This window comes from Urocitellus parryii, chromosome 5 (genome assembly GCF_045843805.1).
Source record: "Urocitellus parryii isolate mUroPar1 chromosome 5, mUroPar1.hap1, whole genome shotgun sequence".
Taxonomy (NCBI): domain Eukaryota; kingdom Metazoa; phylum Chordata; class Mammalia; order Rodentia; family Sciuridae; genus Urocitellus; species Urocitellus parryii.
In genome coordinates, this window is record NC_135535.1 from 88,464,347 (window position 1) to 88,481,247 (window position 16,901).

Consider the following 16,901-nt stretch of genomic DNA (forward strand, 5'->3'; position numbering starts at 1 on the left):
AAAAAAATTTGAAATTCTAAAATTTTACTCTCAGATAATAATATTTTTCCACCAACTCATTTACTCATTTATACCTCATTTCTTTTGACCTGTATTAGGTATTTTCTCATTTTCTTTCCTCAGTTCTGAGTTGACTTGCTGTTTTGCCATCCTTGAACCCTACTTTCAGCCTCTTCAAAATTTATGATTAAAATTTATTCTGCTAAATCATCAAAGGATGATTTGTTAGCAGAATAAAGTTACATGCCAGTCAGTAAACGGAGGTAGAATAAGTTTACAAACTTTTAAGACACTTTTCATTTATAAAAGATCAAGAGTTCAAAATATTTCAGTGTAAGGAGTCTGCAAAGTCATGAACTGTAGTAAAATAGTGTTTATACTTGCTATGTGCCAGTATAATACTCTCATTTACTCCCTGAAGGACTTTTATTGGATAGGTTTTGTTTTCTCCATTTTAATGAATAAGTTGAAGCTCTCAGAGGAGTTTAGCAATGTTCCCTAAAATTTTTGAAAAATTTATGATATGTCACCTAGAAGCTGTTTTACTTTCCTATTTTCCACCTTCTATTCTTGGGTAATTCTTTTTCTTTTTTTTTCTTTCCTCTCATTCTTTCTTTTTCTTTTTTTTTTTTAAAAGACTTTAACCTTTATTTTATTGTTTTTATGTGGTGCTGAGAATCTAACCCAGGGTCTCATTCCTGCTAGGCAAGCACTTTACTCCTGAGCTACAAACCCGGGCCCTCTTGGATAATTCTTAATGCCAGATTCTCTGCTCTTTAGCTATCATTATTTTAGAGAAAAATAAATGTGGTAAATGTGAGTATTATGGGGCCATGCTATTTACTCTTTGGTGGTCCTTTTCTTTTCTATAGCAGACCATATATTATACATTTGAACTACTCTATTCCTGTGGTAGCTATTCTACTCTAGGTAATTACCAGCTTTGTAATGCTTGTTTTGCTGTATTCTCTGACAGATGGTCTTACCTCATTCATGGATTTAGTTTCATAGGCTTTCAGGTTCAAGTGATATCAAGTGATATGATTTTAAAAGACAATAGTTCTTACCATCAGATTTACATTTCCTCCTGGAGAATTGTGACATGTATAATCCATTTTATGATTAGAGATTTACCAGTACACTTCAAGATCCCAGAGGGCTGAAAATCAAAAGGAGGATAGAAATAAAGTGTTAATGATGTAACTATTGCTTGAACTTAATCTTGAGAGATGAATATGCATTATGTAAATGAAGAGAAAATTCACAGGGCATGTTCAAAGCTAAAGATGTAGCAAATGAAGAATGCCAAAGGGTATGGCATGGCTGAAGATAGGTCACAGGTGCCTGAGTCTAAGTATTAGGCCATTAAATTAAGGAGGGATCACAGGTGCAAGAGTCTGTTTTATATATCAGTCCGGTGAATTTACTTAGAAGTTCAAATTCATCTGCCAGAAATTCCCTTTTTTCCCCCCTAGACCTTAAAACAAAAAATCTTTGTATTTATATACTATCTTGACTATTTTTTTCTGTTCTAACCCATCCTGTTTAGTGTTCTAGATTAAACTCTTTGAGGTGCACTCTGCTTTGGAACCTCTTAACTCAGAACCTTTGCAAGCTCATGTTATTCATTTTGAAATTGCCCTCGTACCTTTTATGCCTTGCATTCTTGTACTCATGTTTCACATGACTGTTTCTTTTGTATATTTCTATGCTTCTGTTCCATTTACTCCTTGTTTCTACATTTTGTACCTGGGCTGCTACTTGTCTTATTTGTTTTGGGTGATAGCCTTCAGTAGTTATGTTGATTTGTTTTATTATTTTAGCTTTCAAAACAGGCGATATATAAAGAATTTTAAAAATTATTTTAAAATCAATTTTCTATCATATTTTGATCTATATTAAGCTCCATTTAGTATATTTTGAATAATATCTTAGGCACCTTTATAATTGTTCAGATTCAGAGTAAGCTATAGCAATATAGATATTTACATAGTTATACTTTTAGAATAGTTTTAATAAAACTTTATATGCATTAAGAAAGTATTCTAATATAATGTAGTGGATTATTGTTGGATCCAACAATGTTGTATGTTACTGCTTACAGTTTGAAACATTTAAATCTTCCAGGTAGCTATTGTTATTAATATTATGCTTCACCTTTTTTTTCAATTTTTAATTTGTAGAGAATTCTTGCCCTCTCCATTTTAATAAAGTTACTTCCATTTTTTATCCCAGATTTAGAAGGTAAATCCTGTGGTATTATTCAATATTTAGTAAAGTCTAATTTGAATTTATCACTCTTGTAATAATTTTGGTATTTAGCATTTTCCAAAGTTATATTGCCTGAAAATATTCTCTTGTTTGTATTTTTCCTGTTTTACAGTGAAGAGGTCTGTATTTTATCAGCATCTGGCACAGCGGCTGTTCTGAACCCTCGATTTCTGCAGGATGGCACCGTGGAAGGCTGTTTGGAACAGAGGTTGTCATGGCAGCCTGCCTTATTTTCTGTAATGGCAGAGAAGGGAGAGGTTGTCTCCTTTTTTTCCCCTCAGAACCAGAGTAGTTGTCTATTAGGGTGACTTACAGTGGTACAGTACAGAAATTGGGATGTGGCACTTTACTGATGTTTAACTAACCTTTGGTAACAGGTAAGTATGGGGTTCAGCACTGTATTACACACAATATTTCTGTCACGATAAGTGACACGTGTGACTATAGTTTTAGTCCACTCTTGCTTTGCTGTGACCAGTACACCTGATGAGAACAGTGTAGAGGAGGAAAAGTTTATTTTGGCTCAGGGTTTCAGAGATTCAGTCCATGGTTGGCAGAGTCCATACCTCAGGATTGGAGGGGAGTGGCAGAGGAAAGCAGTATAGAACATGTGAATATCAGAAAGCAGACAGAGAGCTGCACTCATCAAGGACAAAATCGAAACCCCAGTGCCGGGTTTCTGTTCTGGAGACTAAAAGGCTCAGGGGTCACTCTAGTTAAACTGGGCTAACTGGGCTGCACGAAATAACCACACAAGAGACACAAATACCTTTTTCTTTGGGGTCGCTGTGACGGCTCCTCTGACCTTAAGGGTCTGCAGAAAGAGAGAGAGCGAGAGCACACGCTGACCCCTTTTATTGAGGAAAAGCTATTCAAATGAGGCAAGGGGTCAGGTTTCAGGGGGCTGAGTATCTTCATGATGTCCACTGTCAGCAGGTTGACTGACACCTGGGTAGGCCACACCCAAGGGCACAGTAAGAGAAGGGGACACACACAAGGCACTTCCATGGAAGATTCTATCCTAAACAGGGCAAGGGGTTATATTACAAAGGAACAGGTGAGCATAGCTTCACCCATGGGGCTGTAGCAAGACACACCCATCTCTGTGACTGAGCACCTCAGCACCCAGCTGGGGAGTGTAACTCAGTCACCCATAAGGTTGGCTCCCCACACCCCAAAGGCATGCCTCCAGTGACTTACTTTCATACCCTGCCTGCCTACAGATACTACCCTGTTAATCCATATCAGTAGAGTAATCCACCGATTAGTTTACAACTCTCAAATCTAATCGTTTCACCTCTGAGCATTCTTGCATTGTCTCATACATGAGCTTTTGGAGGATAGGACATATCTAAACCATAGCAACTACCAATTGAGGAATTTTTTGACTTTGTTATAATATAGAAATTATTTTGACTTTGCCTTTCTTTCCCCCTTATGCCTACTTCAAAAACAAAATAGAGGCCATGAAATAAGATTAAAAAAAAAAAGTTCTTATTTCAGAAAAATAATCAAATCACTATACTGTATAAAATTACAGATAAAAACTTCATGGAAAGTGGCTGTAGTATTTGTAAAACAGAAAGTAAAAGTATTAGGTAAAATAAACTTTGTGACTGACTTAATTAGTCCCTTTGAACTTTTGTTACTGTCAATATCAAAATGTTTTTCATAAACAGACAAAACCATCAATTGTATACATAAACATATTGTTTTTTTAAGCATATACATGCACATAAGCTATTGGTTTGATATCAGAGTCTACCTGAATAAAATTTATTTTAATTATGCTTTATGACACAATGTGCATGCTTGCTTTCTTCCCCAGTATTAATATATTAGTTATGAATTAAGTAAGGAAATTAAAATAATTCTATATTTGGTCAAATTTAGTATAAATTGGCAAATCTGAATATTACCAATATATTTTAGCTCTAGTCAAAAGAGAACCTTGGTAAGTTCTTCTTTTGTCAATATTTAAGTGGATGTTGGCCATTCTGTATTCCAGAACCTCAAAAGTTATAAATAGGTCCATTTTAAAGTGTGTTAAACAATTATAATATTCTGTTGAGAAAACTGCCTTTGACAGTTAATTTTCTCACTCCTGAAATATGGTTCTTAACACTTCAGTAGATTTAATTCCTTTTTTTTTTTTAAAATATTCTTTTTAATTGTTGATAGACCTTTATTTTATTTATTTACATGTGGTACTGAGAATCGAACCCAGTGCCTCATTCATGCCAGGCAAGTGTGCTACCACTGAGCCCAAGCCCCAGCCCAGATTTGTGTGTGATTCATGCTGGGGATTGAACCCAGGGTCTCAAATATGCTAGGCAAACTACATTCAGCTACCACTGAGTTACATACACACCCTGCTAGATTTAATTCTTAAGTAGATGGAAGCCTATTTTAATAAATTATTTTTCCCATTTTTGGATTTTTCTGTTTTGTGGCTTAGGTATGTGTAGTAAATTTTCTAATATGCTAGTCCAGGACAATAGATGCCATCCCTAGTTGTGAACAAAAAAGCTTATGTTTTTTCCTGTTATAAAATTATCAGTGCTTTCGCTGAGTTTGATTCTCAGCACCACATATAAATAAATAAATAAAGGTCTATCAACAACTAAAAAAAAATTATCAGTGCTTTCTAAAAAAAATTTTTTTCAAAGAATGTAGAATAAAAGGCAAATTTCAAATGCTTTTGGAAATTTTCATGCTTTTATTCTTATCCCTTATAATGATGTATCACTTATGTTCAATTTTGTGTGAAGTGTTTAGTTAAACCTTGTTGTGGTTTACCCCTTCCTAATATGGACTTTGGGTTCACGCTGAAATTCAAATATGAGGTCTGCTACTTTGTATTAAGTGTGACTTAGCAAGTTAATTTTCTGGGTTAATTTCAAGTGAAGAACTAGTATTAGTTATTATTAGCATGTTAGTTATTATTAGTATTATTAGTATAGTTAGGAACTAGTATTTGCTGCTGTTTGCTAGGTATTACATTGAGTTTGGGATATACGTTTAGCTATAGTTTTCTTAATTTTCAAAAACACCCACAAACATTTCTAGGTAGGTGTTAACATTTTCATAGAGGAGGCTCTGAGACGTTAAGTAACTTATTCAAGGTCATACAGTTCACTCAGATTTGTCTTGACTTCCCTCATATTTCTAACATATGAAATGCTGTTTCTACAGTAGAATAATAACAACTAGGAGTAATGTAATGTGATTTAGAGGGTTATTATGAAAATTCAATGAAAAAATGTATATAAGAAATCTATAGATTGCCTGTCTTCTAGTATATATAGTGTGAGTTTTCCTTCTCCCCTTTTAAAATTTGTCTGTCTGCTTGCCATATTTAATCTAGTAGGCTTCCTTAGGTTAGAGAGATCTAGACACATCTTTCCAGAGCTCTAGAAGATATGGCTGTTGGAAAGTTTGGGGTTCTCTGAGGAGCTTCACTCTGTTTCAGTTCTTGTCTTGATTTTCTCAAATTTAGTGACTGAAAACATGTATCATTATTTTAAAATGAATTCACAAATAGGCATTTTACAGTGAATGGGGAGGAGTAGATGGTTTGCTTGTGGCTTATTTATGATATGTATGTCATTTATGACATTGGCATTTGGTTTGTCAGAAGTGTTAGAATTTGGTCATTGGAAATTAGAAGTCTTATCGAGTATACCTATTTTTAACTTACCTGCATTTCTTTGTAAATGCATTTGTTTTTATGTCAATGTTTTCGAATTAACTACTACATAAAAACATTAATATAAAATAAATGCATTTACAAATAAAAACAAGTATTTTTTTTTAAAACAACTTAATTAACAAGTAAATTAATTGTAAAATGTTCTTTTTCCCTAAGAAATTTTTTTTTGTGCTTACTTTTGTCGGTTAGTAGGAAAATGTCACCCTTTGTCCATCCATCTGTTTTTATATAGTATCTTTGGAACAATGGTAAGCTGATGAGTCATCAAAGTTGGTACAAGATGGTTTTCTATTTTAAAGCTACTCATAGAAACAATGTACAGATCTGATTTTATGGTCATTTGTAATTCTTACCAGTCAAATTGGTACTCTTACTCCTGTGGTAGAAGTTATATAGTTTATATAGAAGTACTATGTATGTAATATTTGTTTCTGAAAAAAAATTATAGGTTTTCAAGAATGCCTTTTTATTTTTGGTGTGTGTGCTGAGAACTGAAAAATTCTTTCTTTCTTTCTTCATTTTTCTTAATGTATTTATATAGGCTTGAAGAAAATTTGCCTGCAGGCTGTGGATTTTGCCATATACCATATGATGAACTGAATATGCCATTTCCAGCTCATCTCACATACTGCTATAGTTGCAGGAAACAAAAAGTTCCTGATGTTCTCTTTACAACTATAGACCTCCCAATAGATGCAATAGTTATTGGAAAAGGTTGTCTTATTCAAGCAAGGTGTGTTTGTAAATACAGTATTTGTGTTCCCTAAAAAAATTATCAGGCATGGAGTTATAAATATTTATTGTTTCCTACCTATTTGGTCCTGGATAGGCTGTGCAGTTCTACTGGAACCTTGTATTTTATTCCATGTACTTTAGGAGGAAAAATATCTCTGTATAAAACTCAAATAAGGGGCTGGGGATGTGGCTCAAGCGGTAGCGCGCTCGCCTGGCATGCGTGCGGCCCGGGTTCGATCCTCAGCACCACATACCAACAAAGATGTTGTGTCCGCCGAGAACTAAAAAATAAATAATAAAAATTCTCTCTCTCTCTCTCCTCCTCACTCTCTCTTTAAAAAAAAAAAAAAAACTCAAATAAGTTTATGTGCAGAAAGAGTCTTAAAATATTTAAATGCTGTACAAATGTTCATCATGGTTATTATTAACCTCTTTATAGGCTAGGGATATTACTAGCATAGATTGCTTAAATGACATTATATATATGATTTAGTTAGCTTTTTTGCCACAGTGACCAAAAGACCTGTCAAAAACAATTTTAGAGGAGGAAAAGTGTATTTGGGGCTCATATTTTCAGAAATTTTAGTTCATAGAAGGCTGACTTTACTACTCTGGAACCAAGATGAAGTTGGACATCCTGGTAGAAGTACATGAAGGAGAAAAACAACTCAGAACATGCAACCAGGAAGCATGGAGAACTGGGACAAAATATAAACCCAAAGACAGGGACTGGGGATATGGCTCAGTTGGTAGAGAGCTTTCCTTGCATGCACAAGGTCCTGGCTTCAATCCCCAGCACCACAAAACAAAACAAAACAAAACAAAAATCCAAAGACAGGCCCCCAGTGACCAATCTCCTCCAGCAACACCCTACCTGCCTATAGCCACTGCCCCGTTAATCCAATCAGTGAATTAATTTCACTAATTAGGTTTAGCTCTCATGACTCACAAATAGAGCATAATTTTTCATGTCTCTGGTTGAACACAAAGTAGAGTCACACCATTCGTGTGTTTTCATACATGTACTTGGGGTAATGATATCAGTCTCATTCCACCGTCTTTCCTACCCCCATGCCCTGCCTTCCCCTCTGCCCTAGCTAAAGGTCTTCTATTCTTCCCATGCTCCCCGCTCTCCATCCCCATTATGAATCAGCATCCTTATATCAGAGAAGACATTCGGCATTTGTTTTTTTGCGATTGGCTTACTTTATTTAGCATTATATTCTCCAACTCCATCGATTTACCTGAAGTTGCCATGATTTTATTTATTTTTAATGCTGAGTAACATTCCATTGTGTATATATCTACCACATTTTCTTTATCTACTTTTGTGTTCTTTTAATGAGTAAAATAATTTTTTTCCCTTTGCTAGTCATCTGTCGTATGATCATTGGCAGTTTGGAATGTTAGATTTTAAATTATATTGTCTAGTGATTTGATCAATATTATTTCATTGAAACATTTTGAAATTTTTTATTTCTTTTTTTTTCTTGGTGATGCTGGGGATTGAACCCAAGACCTGTGCATGTGAGGCAAGCACTCTACCAACTGAGCTATGTCCTCAGACTGAATTTTTTTATTTCTGTTTATTGAAATAAGACTTAAAATAAATTTTACAGTTGTAGATGGACAAAATGCCTTTATTTTGTTTGTTTATTTTTATGTGTGCTGAGGAGCGAACCCACTGCTTCACGAATGCTAGGCAGGTGCTCTACCACTGAGCTAAAACCCATCCCGAAATAAGACTTACAGTGAGTTTACATAGTAATAAAAATAGCAGAAAATATTATTGATGTAACTTAATAAGCCGATTTGGAACAAATAAATGTTTTATTAAGCACACTTTTAGAAAGTTTTTCAACTTTTTGACATTTCTTAAGATAATATCAAGAGTACTGTCCACTGACTGAATTATTCTTCTTTACAGGTTATGTCGCTTAAAAAAGAAAGCACAGGCAGAAGCAAATGCTACAGCTATCAGTAATCTCTTGCCATTTATGGAATATGAAGTACATACTCAGCTAATGAATAAACTAAAACTCAAAGGAATGAACGCTTTGTTTGGACTAAGAATCCAGATCACAGTGGGTGAAAATATGTTGATGGGCTTAGCAGTAAGTTTAGAAACTTTTGGTTTTATGATTTCTGTTGTTGTAGTAGATTCTGTTTTATGGGAGTCAGTCTTTTAAAAAGACTTAGTTGAAGAAACTCATCAAGACCTGCAATGGTTGGGGCGTTTTTAGGTAGGGAAGACTCTGGTGTAGGTTTTCACATATTTTAAAGGGACTGTAACCATAACCATTATAGTTAAATATCGAAAAATTATCATTTTTAACTTATTAGTAAGTTGACCACTATGGATCCAGGTTTTATTATTGTTTACAAATTACTGAAACAGGGTTTTTACCTCTTGGCACTGTTGGCATTTGTGCAGGGTGACTCCTTGTTTCTGGGTGCTGTCTTCTTCATTGTAGATGTTAAGCACCATACCCACTGTATGCTAATGCACCCTTCTAGTTCTGATAACCAAACATGTTTGCAGACATTGCTAAATGTTTTCCTGCCTATTGTTAGAGAAGTAAGCTTTATCATAAACTTGTACCTATGGCTAACAGTGGAATGTGTAATAAAATATTTGTATGTATATCTTTTTTTTCCCCATGCAGGGGACTGAACTCAGGGCCTTGCATATTCTAGGCAAACTCTGTACCACTGAACTATGCTCCAGCCTTTTAACTTTTTATTTTGAGATAGAGTTTTGATAATTTGCCCAGGCTGGTCTCAAACTTGTGATCTTCGTGCCTCACTTTCCAAGTAGCTAAGACTATAGGCGTGCACCATCATGCCTGGCAAAATGTGTGTTCTTAAGTGCCAGTAAAATGTGAGACTGGTTAAAACTCTGTTTCCATTTCATGTTCCCCTTGTTTTGTGAGAAAATGAGTTCTGTCTGGAAAGATGTCAATGGAGAAAGTTAGTGCTACTTTCGTAAACAGCAAAGGACCCAGAGAAGTAGGTGTTTGCAAACCATAATGATTATAGGAGTCTAATCAGTATTTTTGGAAATTCTTTTGTTTTCTAGATACTTTGCTAGCCAGGATTTTTGTCTGTGTCACTGGCAATTTTCAAATTTGAATTCTCTTGGCATCTTTATAAGACATGCGTAGATGTTTAATTTTAAGAAATTTATGGAACTTGGAATTTTTTTTAGTATATCTTTTTTTATTTTGTAGATAAAATGCCAAATTGCTTACTATTTCATGTGTCTTTTCTATAAGAGCAAATATATAAATTTTTGTATGTAGGGGAGAATTGTTTTATAATATATAATTGTTTTATAATAAATGTACTTATTAGGTATCATAATTTTTTTAGCAATAGAAATTTGTAATAATGAAGTTAATCTGGTTTACATTAAGATACTTGATGTTTAGAGTAACTAGAGAAAAATGTTTAATTCAGAGGTCTAAAAATTTGCATGCTTGGCAAGACTGTAACATAAAGAAGTAATTTGGGCTGAATACAAGACTAGCAATTGATGAATACCTATGGGAACTAAGAACTGGATTCAAATATAAAGGTTTAAAGACTAATTTACTAACTAAACCAAACATTTCTGATGGTCGAGTCCTACGGAACCAGTTTATGTGCCTGGTAGAATTTTAAGTTTGACTCAAATACTGATTTTCTGGTTCATACTCACGTTTTCCTTCTTGATCACTAAGTGACATTACAGCTATTTGATATTTTGTTCTTTGTGCTGTTTTATATTTTCTCTACTTAAATCTCAAGATCTCAAGAGTAGCTTCTATAATAGCTAGTACTCTCATGAGTGTCTGCTAGGTGTCTGGTCCTGCCTGTGCTAGACTAGAAGGAATGTAATACTGTCTTCACTTCATAAGAGAAAAGTACAAATATAGGTTGAGACTACAAAGTGTTATGGTTATGTGTGCTGGAACTGGACTGCAAACAGCCCAGTACTCAACCATTCAAGGCCATTGCCTCATTAATGAATAGAGCTAAGAAAGTTGCTGTGCTACAGCTTCATGTAGCATAGTAGAAGTTCTGCAGTTGAGCATCAGACACTGGGTTATGGGTGTGGTGATGGATGCCAGTGAACAAATCAATAAAGAGCACTCCTGAGATCAGTTTGGTCTGCTCAGACTTCATTGTAGGCTGCCATGCCCCTTTTAGGGTGGATTTTGACAGAATTGTCAATTGATTAGTTAAAGATTAATTAAAAATTCAAAATACATAAATATTCAAAGTCAAAAGAATTATCTTCTCTTTCCCATTCTGCCTCTTCGATTTTAACAATTTGCTGTTTATACTTCTTATTTTGTTGCTCTGTGTATAGTAGCATAAACATAAACATAAACACATATGTAAATTTCATCTTGTTATTATTTTCCATAATAGTTTTCCAGTACTGATAGTTTGTGGTAACTATTTTAAGAGTCTGAAATTAATAGTTATTTAATTAAATATTTTAAATAAATCTACATTAAATAAAAAAAATTGTGGCAATTATGGTTATATAGTGAAATTTTCTTGAGTTTCTCAGTGAGAAATACTTGGATTAAATTTCTTCACATTTAATGAATGTGATCTTGACTAAGTGCAATGTCCTGGACTTCAGGGTTTTTTAAAATTTCTTAACTTGCAAAACTTTCCCTTTTACTTTGCTACTGTTAAAAGTTGATTGTCAGGTCTGGGATTGTGGCTCAGAGGTAAAGCACTTGTCTAGCATGTGTGAGGCACTGGGTTCCATTCTCAGTACTGCATATAAATAAATAAATAAGATAAAGGTCTGTCAATAACTTAAAAAAAAAAGTTAATTGTCTGGCTTGGGGCTGTAGCACAGAGGCAGTGTGCTTGCCTAGCATGTGTGAGGCACTGGGTTTACTCCTCAGCAATGCATAAAAATAAATAAAATAAAGGCATCTGTCCATCTGCAACTACAAATTTTTTTTTTTAAAGTTGTTATTATACTCATTCATCAAAAAAAATTGTAGCAACTTTTTAGTTATTTATTACTATTGTCCTTTCTTTATGCAGCTTATTTTTTTATACTTACAAAGTAAAAACTTAAAAAATACTGTGGTGTATGCACTGAAAAGTAAATTTCCTCTTTCACACTGTATGTGTCTCATCTACCCAGGATCCTTCTTAGAGGAAAGCACCTCCTGTTACGAGTTAGGTTTAGCATCCCCTTCTAGAGATGGCCTGTGTGTATACTGATGCTTTATTGTGTTTTCTTACAGAACACAGATCACATTCCTAAATATGAAACCTTTTTTTAATATATACATATTTTAGTGGTAGATGGACACAATATCTTTATTTTATTTTTTTATGTGGTGCCGAGGATTGAACCCAGTGCCTCACTCGTGCTAGGCTGTACCATTGAGCCACAACCCCAGCCCTAAATATGAAAACTTAAAGACCATAATTCTTTACATATTTTATCTGATTATTTCTCTATTTTGCAAGTCTGCCACAGGTGTATATTTAGCGGCTTTACCAATGCCTGGTGGTATTCAGATTGCTGGGAAGACTCCTAATGATGGTTCATATGAACAGCATATCTCTCATATGCAAAAGAAGATAAATGATACAATTGCTAAGAACAAGGAATTATATGAAATCAATCCTCCAGTAAGTAAAACAATTCTACATTGTAAATACACTGTTTATGAGTAGGTCATCTTATTTTGGATTTTTTTTTTTTTTTTTTTTTGGTGGAGGGGAGTTTGAGGTCTCACTACATTGCCCAGGCTGGTGTTCAACTCCTGAGCTCAAGTGATCCTCCTACCTCAAATTCCTGCGCAGCTGGGACTATAGGTGTGTGCTACTGTGCTTGATTTAGATTCGCTCTCTTTTTTACTTGTTCTTTCACTTCCCTTAACATCTTTACACAAATGTTTCCTTTTTGAGAAGTCCTACACTGACCACTGTATTTAAATTGCAATTCTGCAAACCATTTTTGGTGCTTCCTCTCATCCTTCTATGTTTTGTTGTTTTCTGTAACTCTTTTCTGTGTGTGTATGTGACTTTTTGACACACACTCAACATGCAGGCAAGTTTTTAATTTTGTCTGTTGCTTGTGAAAACCAGTGGAATGAAGCTCCACCAGGGCTGTATTTCTGATACTTAGAAAAGTTCCTTGTAGTAGCTTCTTAATAAATATATTTTTTTTGCTTAAGATTATAAATGGTCTTTATTTTAATAAAAAGAAAGTGTTTACGGTAAAAGTGGAAAAGGAGATATTTCATTACAGCTGCTGTTTTACAATTTGTTGTCAGTCATTTCCATAGTCAGTTTTCTTGCTAAGTTTGCGGTAGGTATCACAGTGCTTCCTCCTCTACAGATGCCTTTTCATTAGTGTGAATTGAAAGAAAGATGTTTTGGAGTTAGAATGCAACTGTTTTATGAGTCTCTGATATGAAATACTTCCACAAAGGGAATATTTTGGATAGAAAAATGGACCACATATTTTTTGCAGTCTTCTACAATAGTACATCTGAATTCTAACTTCAGACAGATAGCTTTTGTCAGATTAGCAAAATTGTGAAGTTGAGAGGAATTCTAAGGCTAATGCCTAGAGCTGTGCTGCTCAGTGTGGTAGCCACTGGGGCACTTGTTGTGTGATGAGTCTGACTGAGATCTGTTCCAAGCGTAGAGTACACACTGAATTTTGTAGACTTAATTTAAATATGAATGTAAAATATCTCATGAATATTTTTGTATTGATTACATGTTGAAAATTTAATATTTTGGATATATCAAATTAAAATCTTTTATTAAATTGATTTCATCTTTTTTTATTATAATCACAATAAAGGAGTGCATTACATTCATAATTTTTTTGCATTACAATTCTTAATACATCTTTATACCACAATTTATCAAATCCCTGTTTGTATATAAGGTATGTTGACACCAAATTCACATCTTCGTACATTAATTTTGTATAATGATGACCAACTCCTTCCACTATCCTTGCTATTCCCATTCTTCCTCCCTTTCCTTCCCACCTCTATTCCCTATCTAGAGGTAATTTTCCACCCATACTCTCCCTCCCTACCCCACTTTGAGTCACCACCCTTATATCAGAGAAGATATTCAGCATTTGTTTTTTTGGGGGGATTGGCTGACTTCACTTAGCATAATCTTCTCTAATGCCATCCATTTCTCTGCAAATGCCATGATCTTATTATTTTTTAGTGCTGAGTAATGTTCCATTGTATATAAATGCCACATTTTTTTATCCATTCATTCACTGAAGGACATCTAGTTTGGCTTCACAGTTTAGCTATTGTGAATTATACTGCTATAAACATTTATGTGGCAGTGTCCTTGTAGTATGCTATTTTTAGGTTCTTTGAGTATAGTCCTATAAGAGGAATAGCTGGGTCAAATGGTGGTTCCATTCCCAGCTTTCCGAGGAATCTCCAGACTGCTTTCCATATTGGCTGCACTAATTTGCAGTCCCACCAGCAGTGTATGAATGTATCTTTTTCCCCACATCTTCGACAACACTTGTTATTATATGTCTTCATAATGGCTGCCATTCTTACTGGGGTGAGATGGTATCTTAGAGTAGTTTTGATTTGCATTTCTCTGATTGTTAGAGATGATGAGCATTTTTTCCATATGTTTGAGAAGTGTCTGTTCAGGTCTTTGGCCCATTTATTGATTGGATTATTTGTGTTATTTTGGTTCTTGTTGAGCTCTTTATATACCCTAGAGATTAGAGCTCTATCTGATGTGTGAGGGGTAAAAATTGTTCCCTTTATTGTGTGACTTGCTTTATATTTGTGTTGGGCAACACCGACTTAGAGCTTCTCTAAGTTGAATCAAAATGTTGATGTGTTAATATACTAATACTTGAAAAATAATCTTTGTAAAAACTCTCATACTCCTATATATATATATATATATATATAAATGCCAGACATATATACATATATATATTAGTTTTCACACATATATATTTTAGTTTTCAATGGACCTTTCTTTTTTATTTATTTATATGTGGTGCTGAGAATTGAATCCAGTGCCTCACACATTGCCAGAAAAGCACTCTCTCCCACTGAGCTACCACTCTACCCAGACTCCTCTTACTCCCTCATAATGAATGATTGTTAGCTATACATTTTTCTTTTTTAATAGTATTTTGATATTTGAACATCTGTTTGTAGTGTTTATGCCAGTTGGGGAGAAAGCCTTGTAAGTTAAATCTTAGAGCCCCATTTGTTTTGTGTTTATTAGTTCTAATAAGTTGAATTCTTTTACTAAACAGTGCTTATCATTTTTTTAAATCCATTCTGACCTGCCACAAAAGAGTAACTCTTCCTCCATTGTGTTCCTGTTATACTGTAATGTCTGCTAGTAAATTGTCTATTACATGTTATTGTCTATCTTCTTTTAATATAATATAGTCAGCCTTCTATATCCATGGTTCAAACATCTGTGGAATCAGCCAACCATGAATTAAAAATATTTGAAAAAAAAATTATAGCTGTACTGAAAATATATATCTTTTATCTTCTTCTTATTCCCTAAACAACACAATATAACAATTATTTGCATATCGTTTACATTATATTAGTTATTATAAATAATTTAGAAATAATTTAAAGTATATGGAAGGTACTGGGGTTGTTGCTCAGAGATAGAGCATCTGCCTACCATGCACAAGGCCCTGGGTTCGATCACCAGTGCTGCAAAGGAGAGACAGAGAGAGAGAGAGAGAGAGAGAGAGAGAGAGAGAGAAAGAGAGAAAGAGGGAGAATGTGAATGAATGAACACAGAAGGATATTGTAGGTTATATGTAAATACTGTGCCATTTTATATAGGGGCTTGAACATCCACAGATTTTAATTAATCTTTGAGGATTCCTAGAACCAACTCCCTAAAGATACTGAGGATGACAATATAAGCTCCTTGAAGACAGAGATGTAATTAATTGAGTGTGAATTAAGTTACTTTATTCAGTAAGTACTTATTAAATTGTTATTACATGTCACACAGCTTATATTTTGAGAAGGGAGTGAGTCTATCACAATTAAAAAAATCAGCATATATGGATTTTGTGTATTGAGGATGACTATATTTGCATAAAAGTGTTCATCAATTTATGAATCTGCTAATATGTCCTTATTTCAGATACTAATTCCATTATAATCCTTTAGAGTAACATCTCAGTTGTTTGACAAATTTGATAAACAAAATTAGTTACCAGGCCACCGTAAACATTATAGTTTTGTCTTTTTGTGTATGACAGTCAGTATATGCCCATCCTGAAAATATGGATCAGTGTGCCCCTTTTTAGGATGATTACCCCAGATGTGATGATCATTTGATTTTTTTTCCTTAATACCCTGAAAAATGTTTCTAATGTTGAGATGTAGTACCACTTAATCAAACTTTAAGATAAGGTATTAGAATAAGATACAAACTTTTAGAATACTAGTATTAGTGATCAAACCTCAATATGAATCTTAAATATATTAAGTACTAGACAGTTATATTTATTAGATTAATGATGTAGTGATCAGAGGTATAATTCTCAACTACTATGAAATCATAAAAAGAAATGTATCTAGTGAGAAGAACATTGCACTAAGAAAAAAAAGAAAAAAACAGGGTCTTTACCTAGTCTTCAGACAGGCAAGTATCTTTACCCTGAATTGCAGTGATTTCTTTTATTGTGTGTGGTTCTGGGGATTGAACTTAGGGGTACTCTACCTCTAAGCAGTACCTCCAGCCTTTTTACTTTTTATTTCTAGACAGGGCTTCACTAAATTGCCAGGGCATATGCCACCAGGTATGGCTCTTTCTCATTTTGTGGCCATTATATTTCGCATCTTATCAAATTTATATAGGACAGGTTAATTTGAAATGCAAATAAAATAAATGGATGTGAAAGTACTCCATAGATTATTATGTTATGGAACTGCAGTAGTCATCTTTTGTTTAAGATGTGTACTAGAAATGAACATTTAAAATTCTATTTTTGAAAAACTTTTACTTATAATTTCCTTGATTTTGTAAGATAGCTCTGTTATACCAATGATAGGCCTGTGCTCACATGTCCTCATTTTTCTGTTAATTCTTTGTAGCCAATAGTGATTTAGAATCTTTTGTAAGATCAATGACTGAGTAATAGGGAAATTCTTAC

The 16,901-nt window shown here is 34.1% G+C and overlaps 1 protein-coding gene across 10 annotated transcripts in view; it reads left to right on the forward strand.

The window, feature by feature from the left end:
- Positions 1-16,901, forward strand: part of C2cd5 (C2 calcium dependent domain containing 5) — a 99,320-nt gene that overhangs the window by 52,029 nt on the left and 30,390 nt on the right. For all 10 annotated transcript variants that reach the window (XM_026392309.2, XM_026392312.2, XM_026392314.2 and 7 more), the window contains 4 exons: positions 2,384-2,479; positions 6,525-6,716; positions 8,646-8,832; positions 12,209-12,373. In XM_026392309.2, the coding sequence (XP_026248094.1) occupies positions 2,384-2,479; positions 6,525-6,716; positions 8,646-8,832; positions 12,209-12,373 (640 nt within the window). The remainder of the gene's footprint in view (positions 1-2,383; positions 2,480-6,524; positions 6,717-8,645; positions 8,833-12,208; positions 12,374-16,901) is intronic.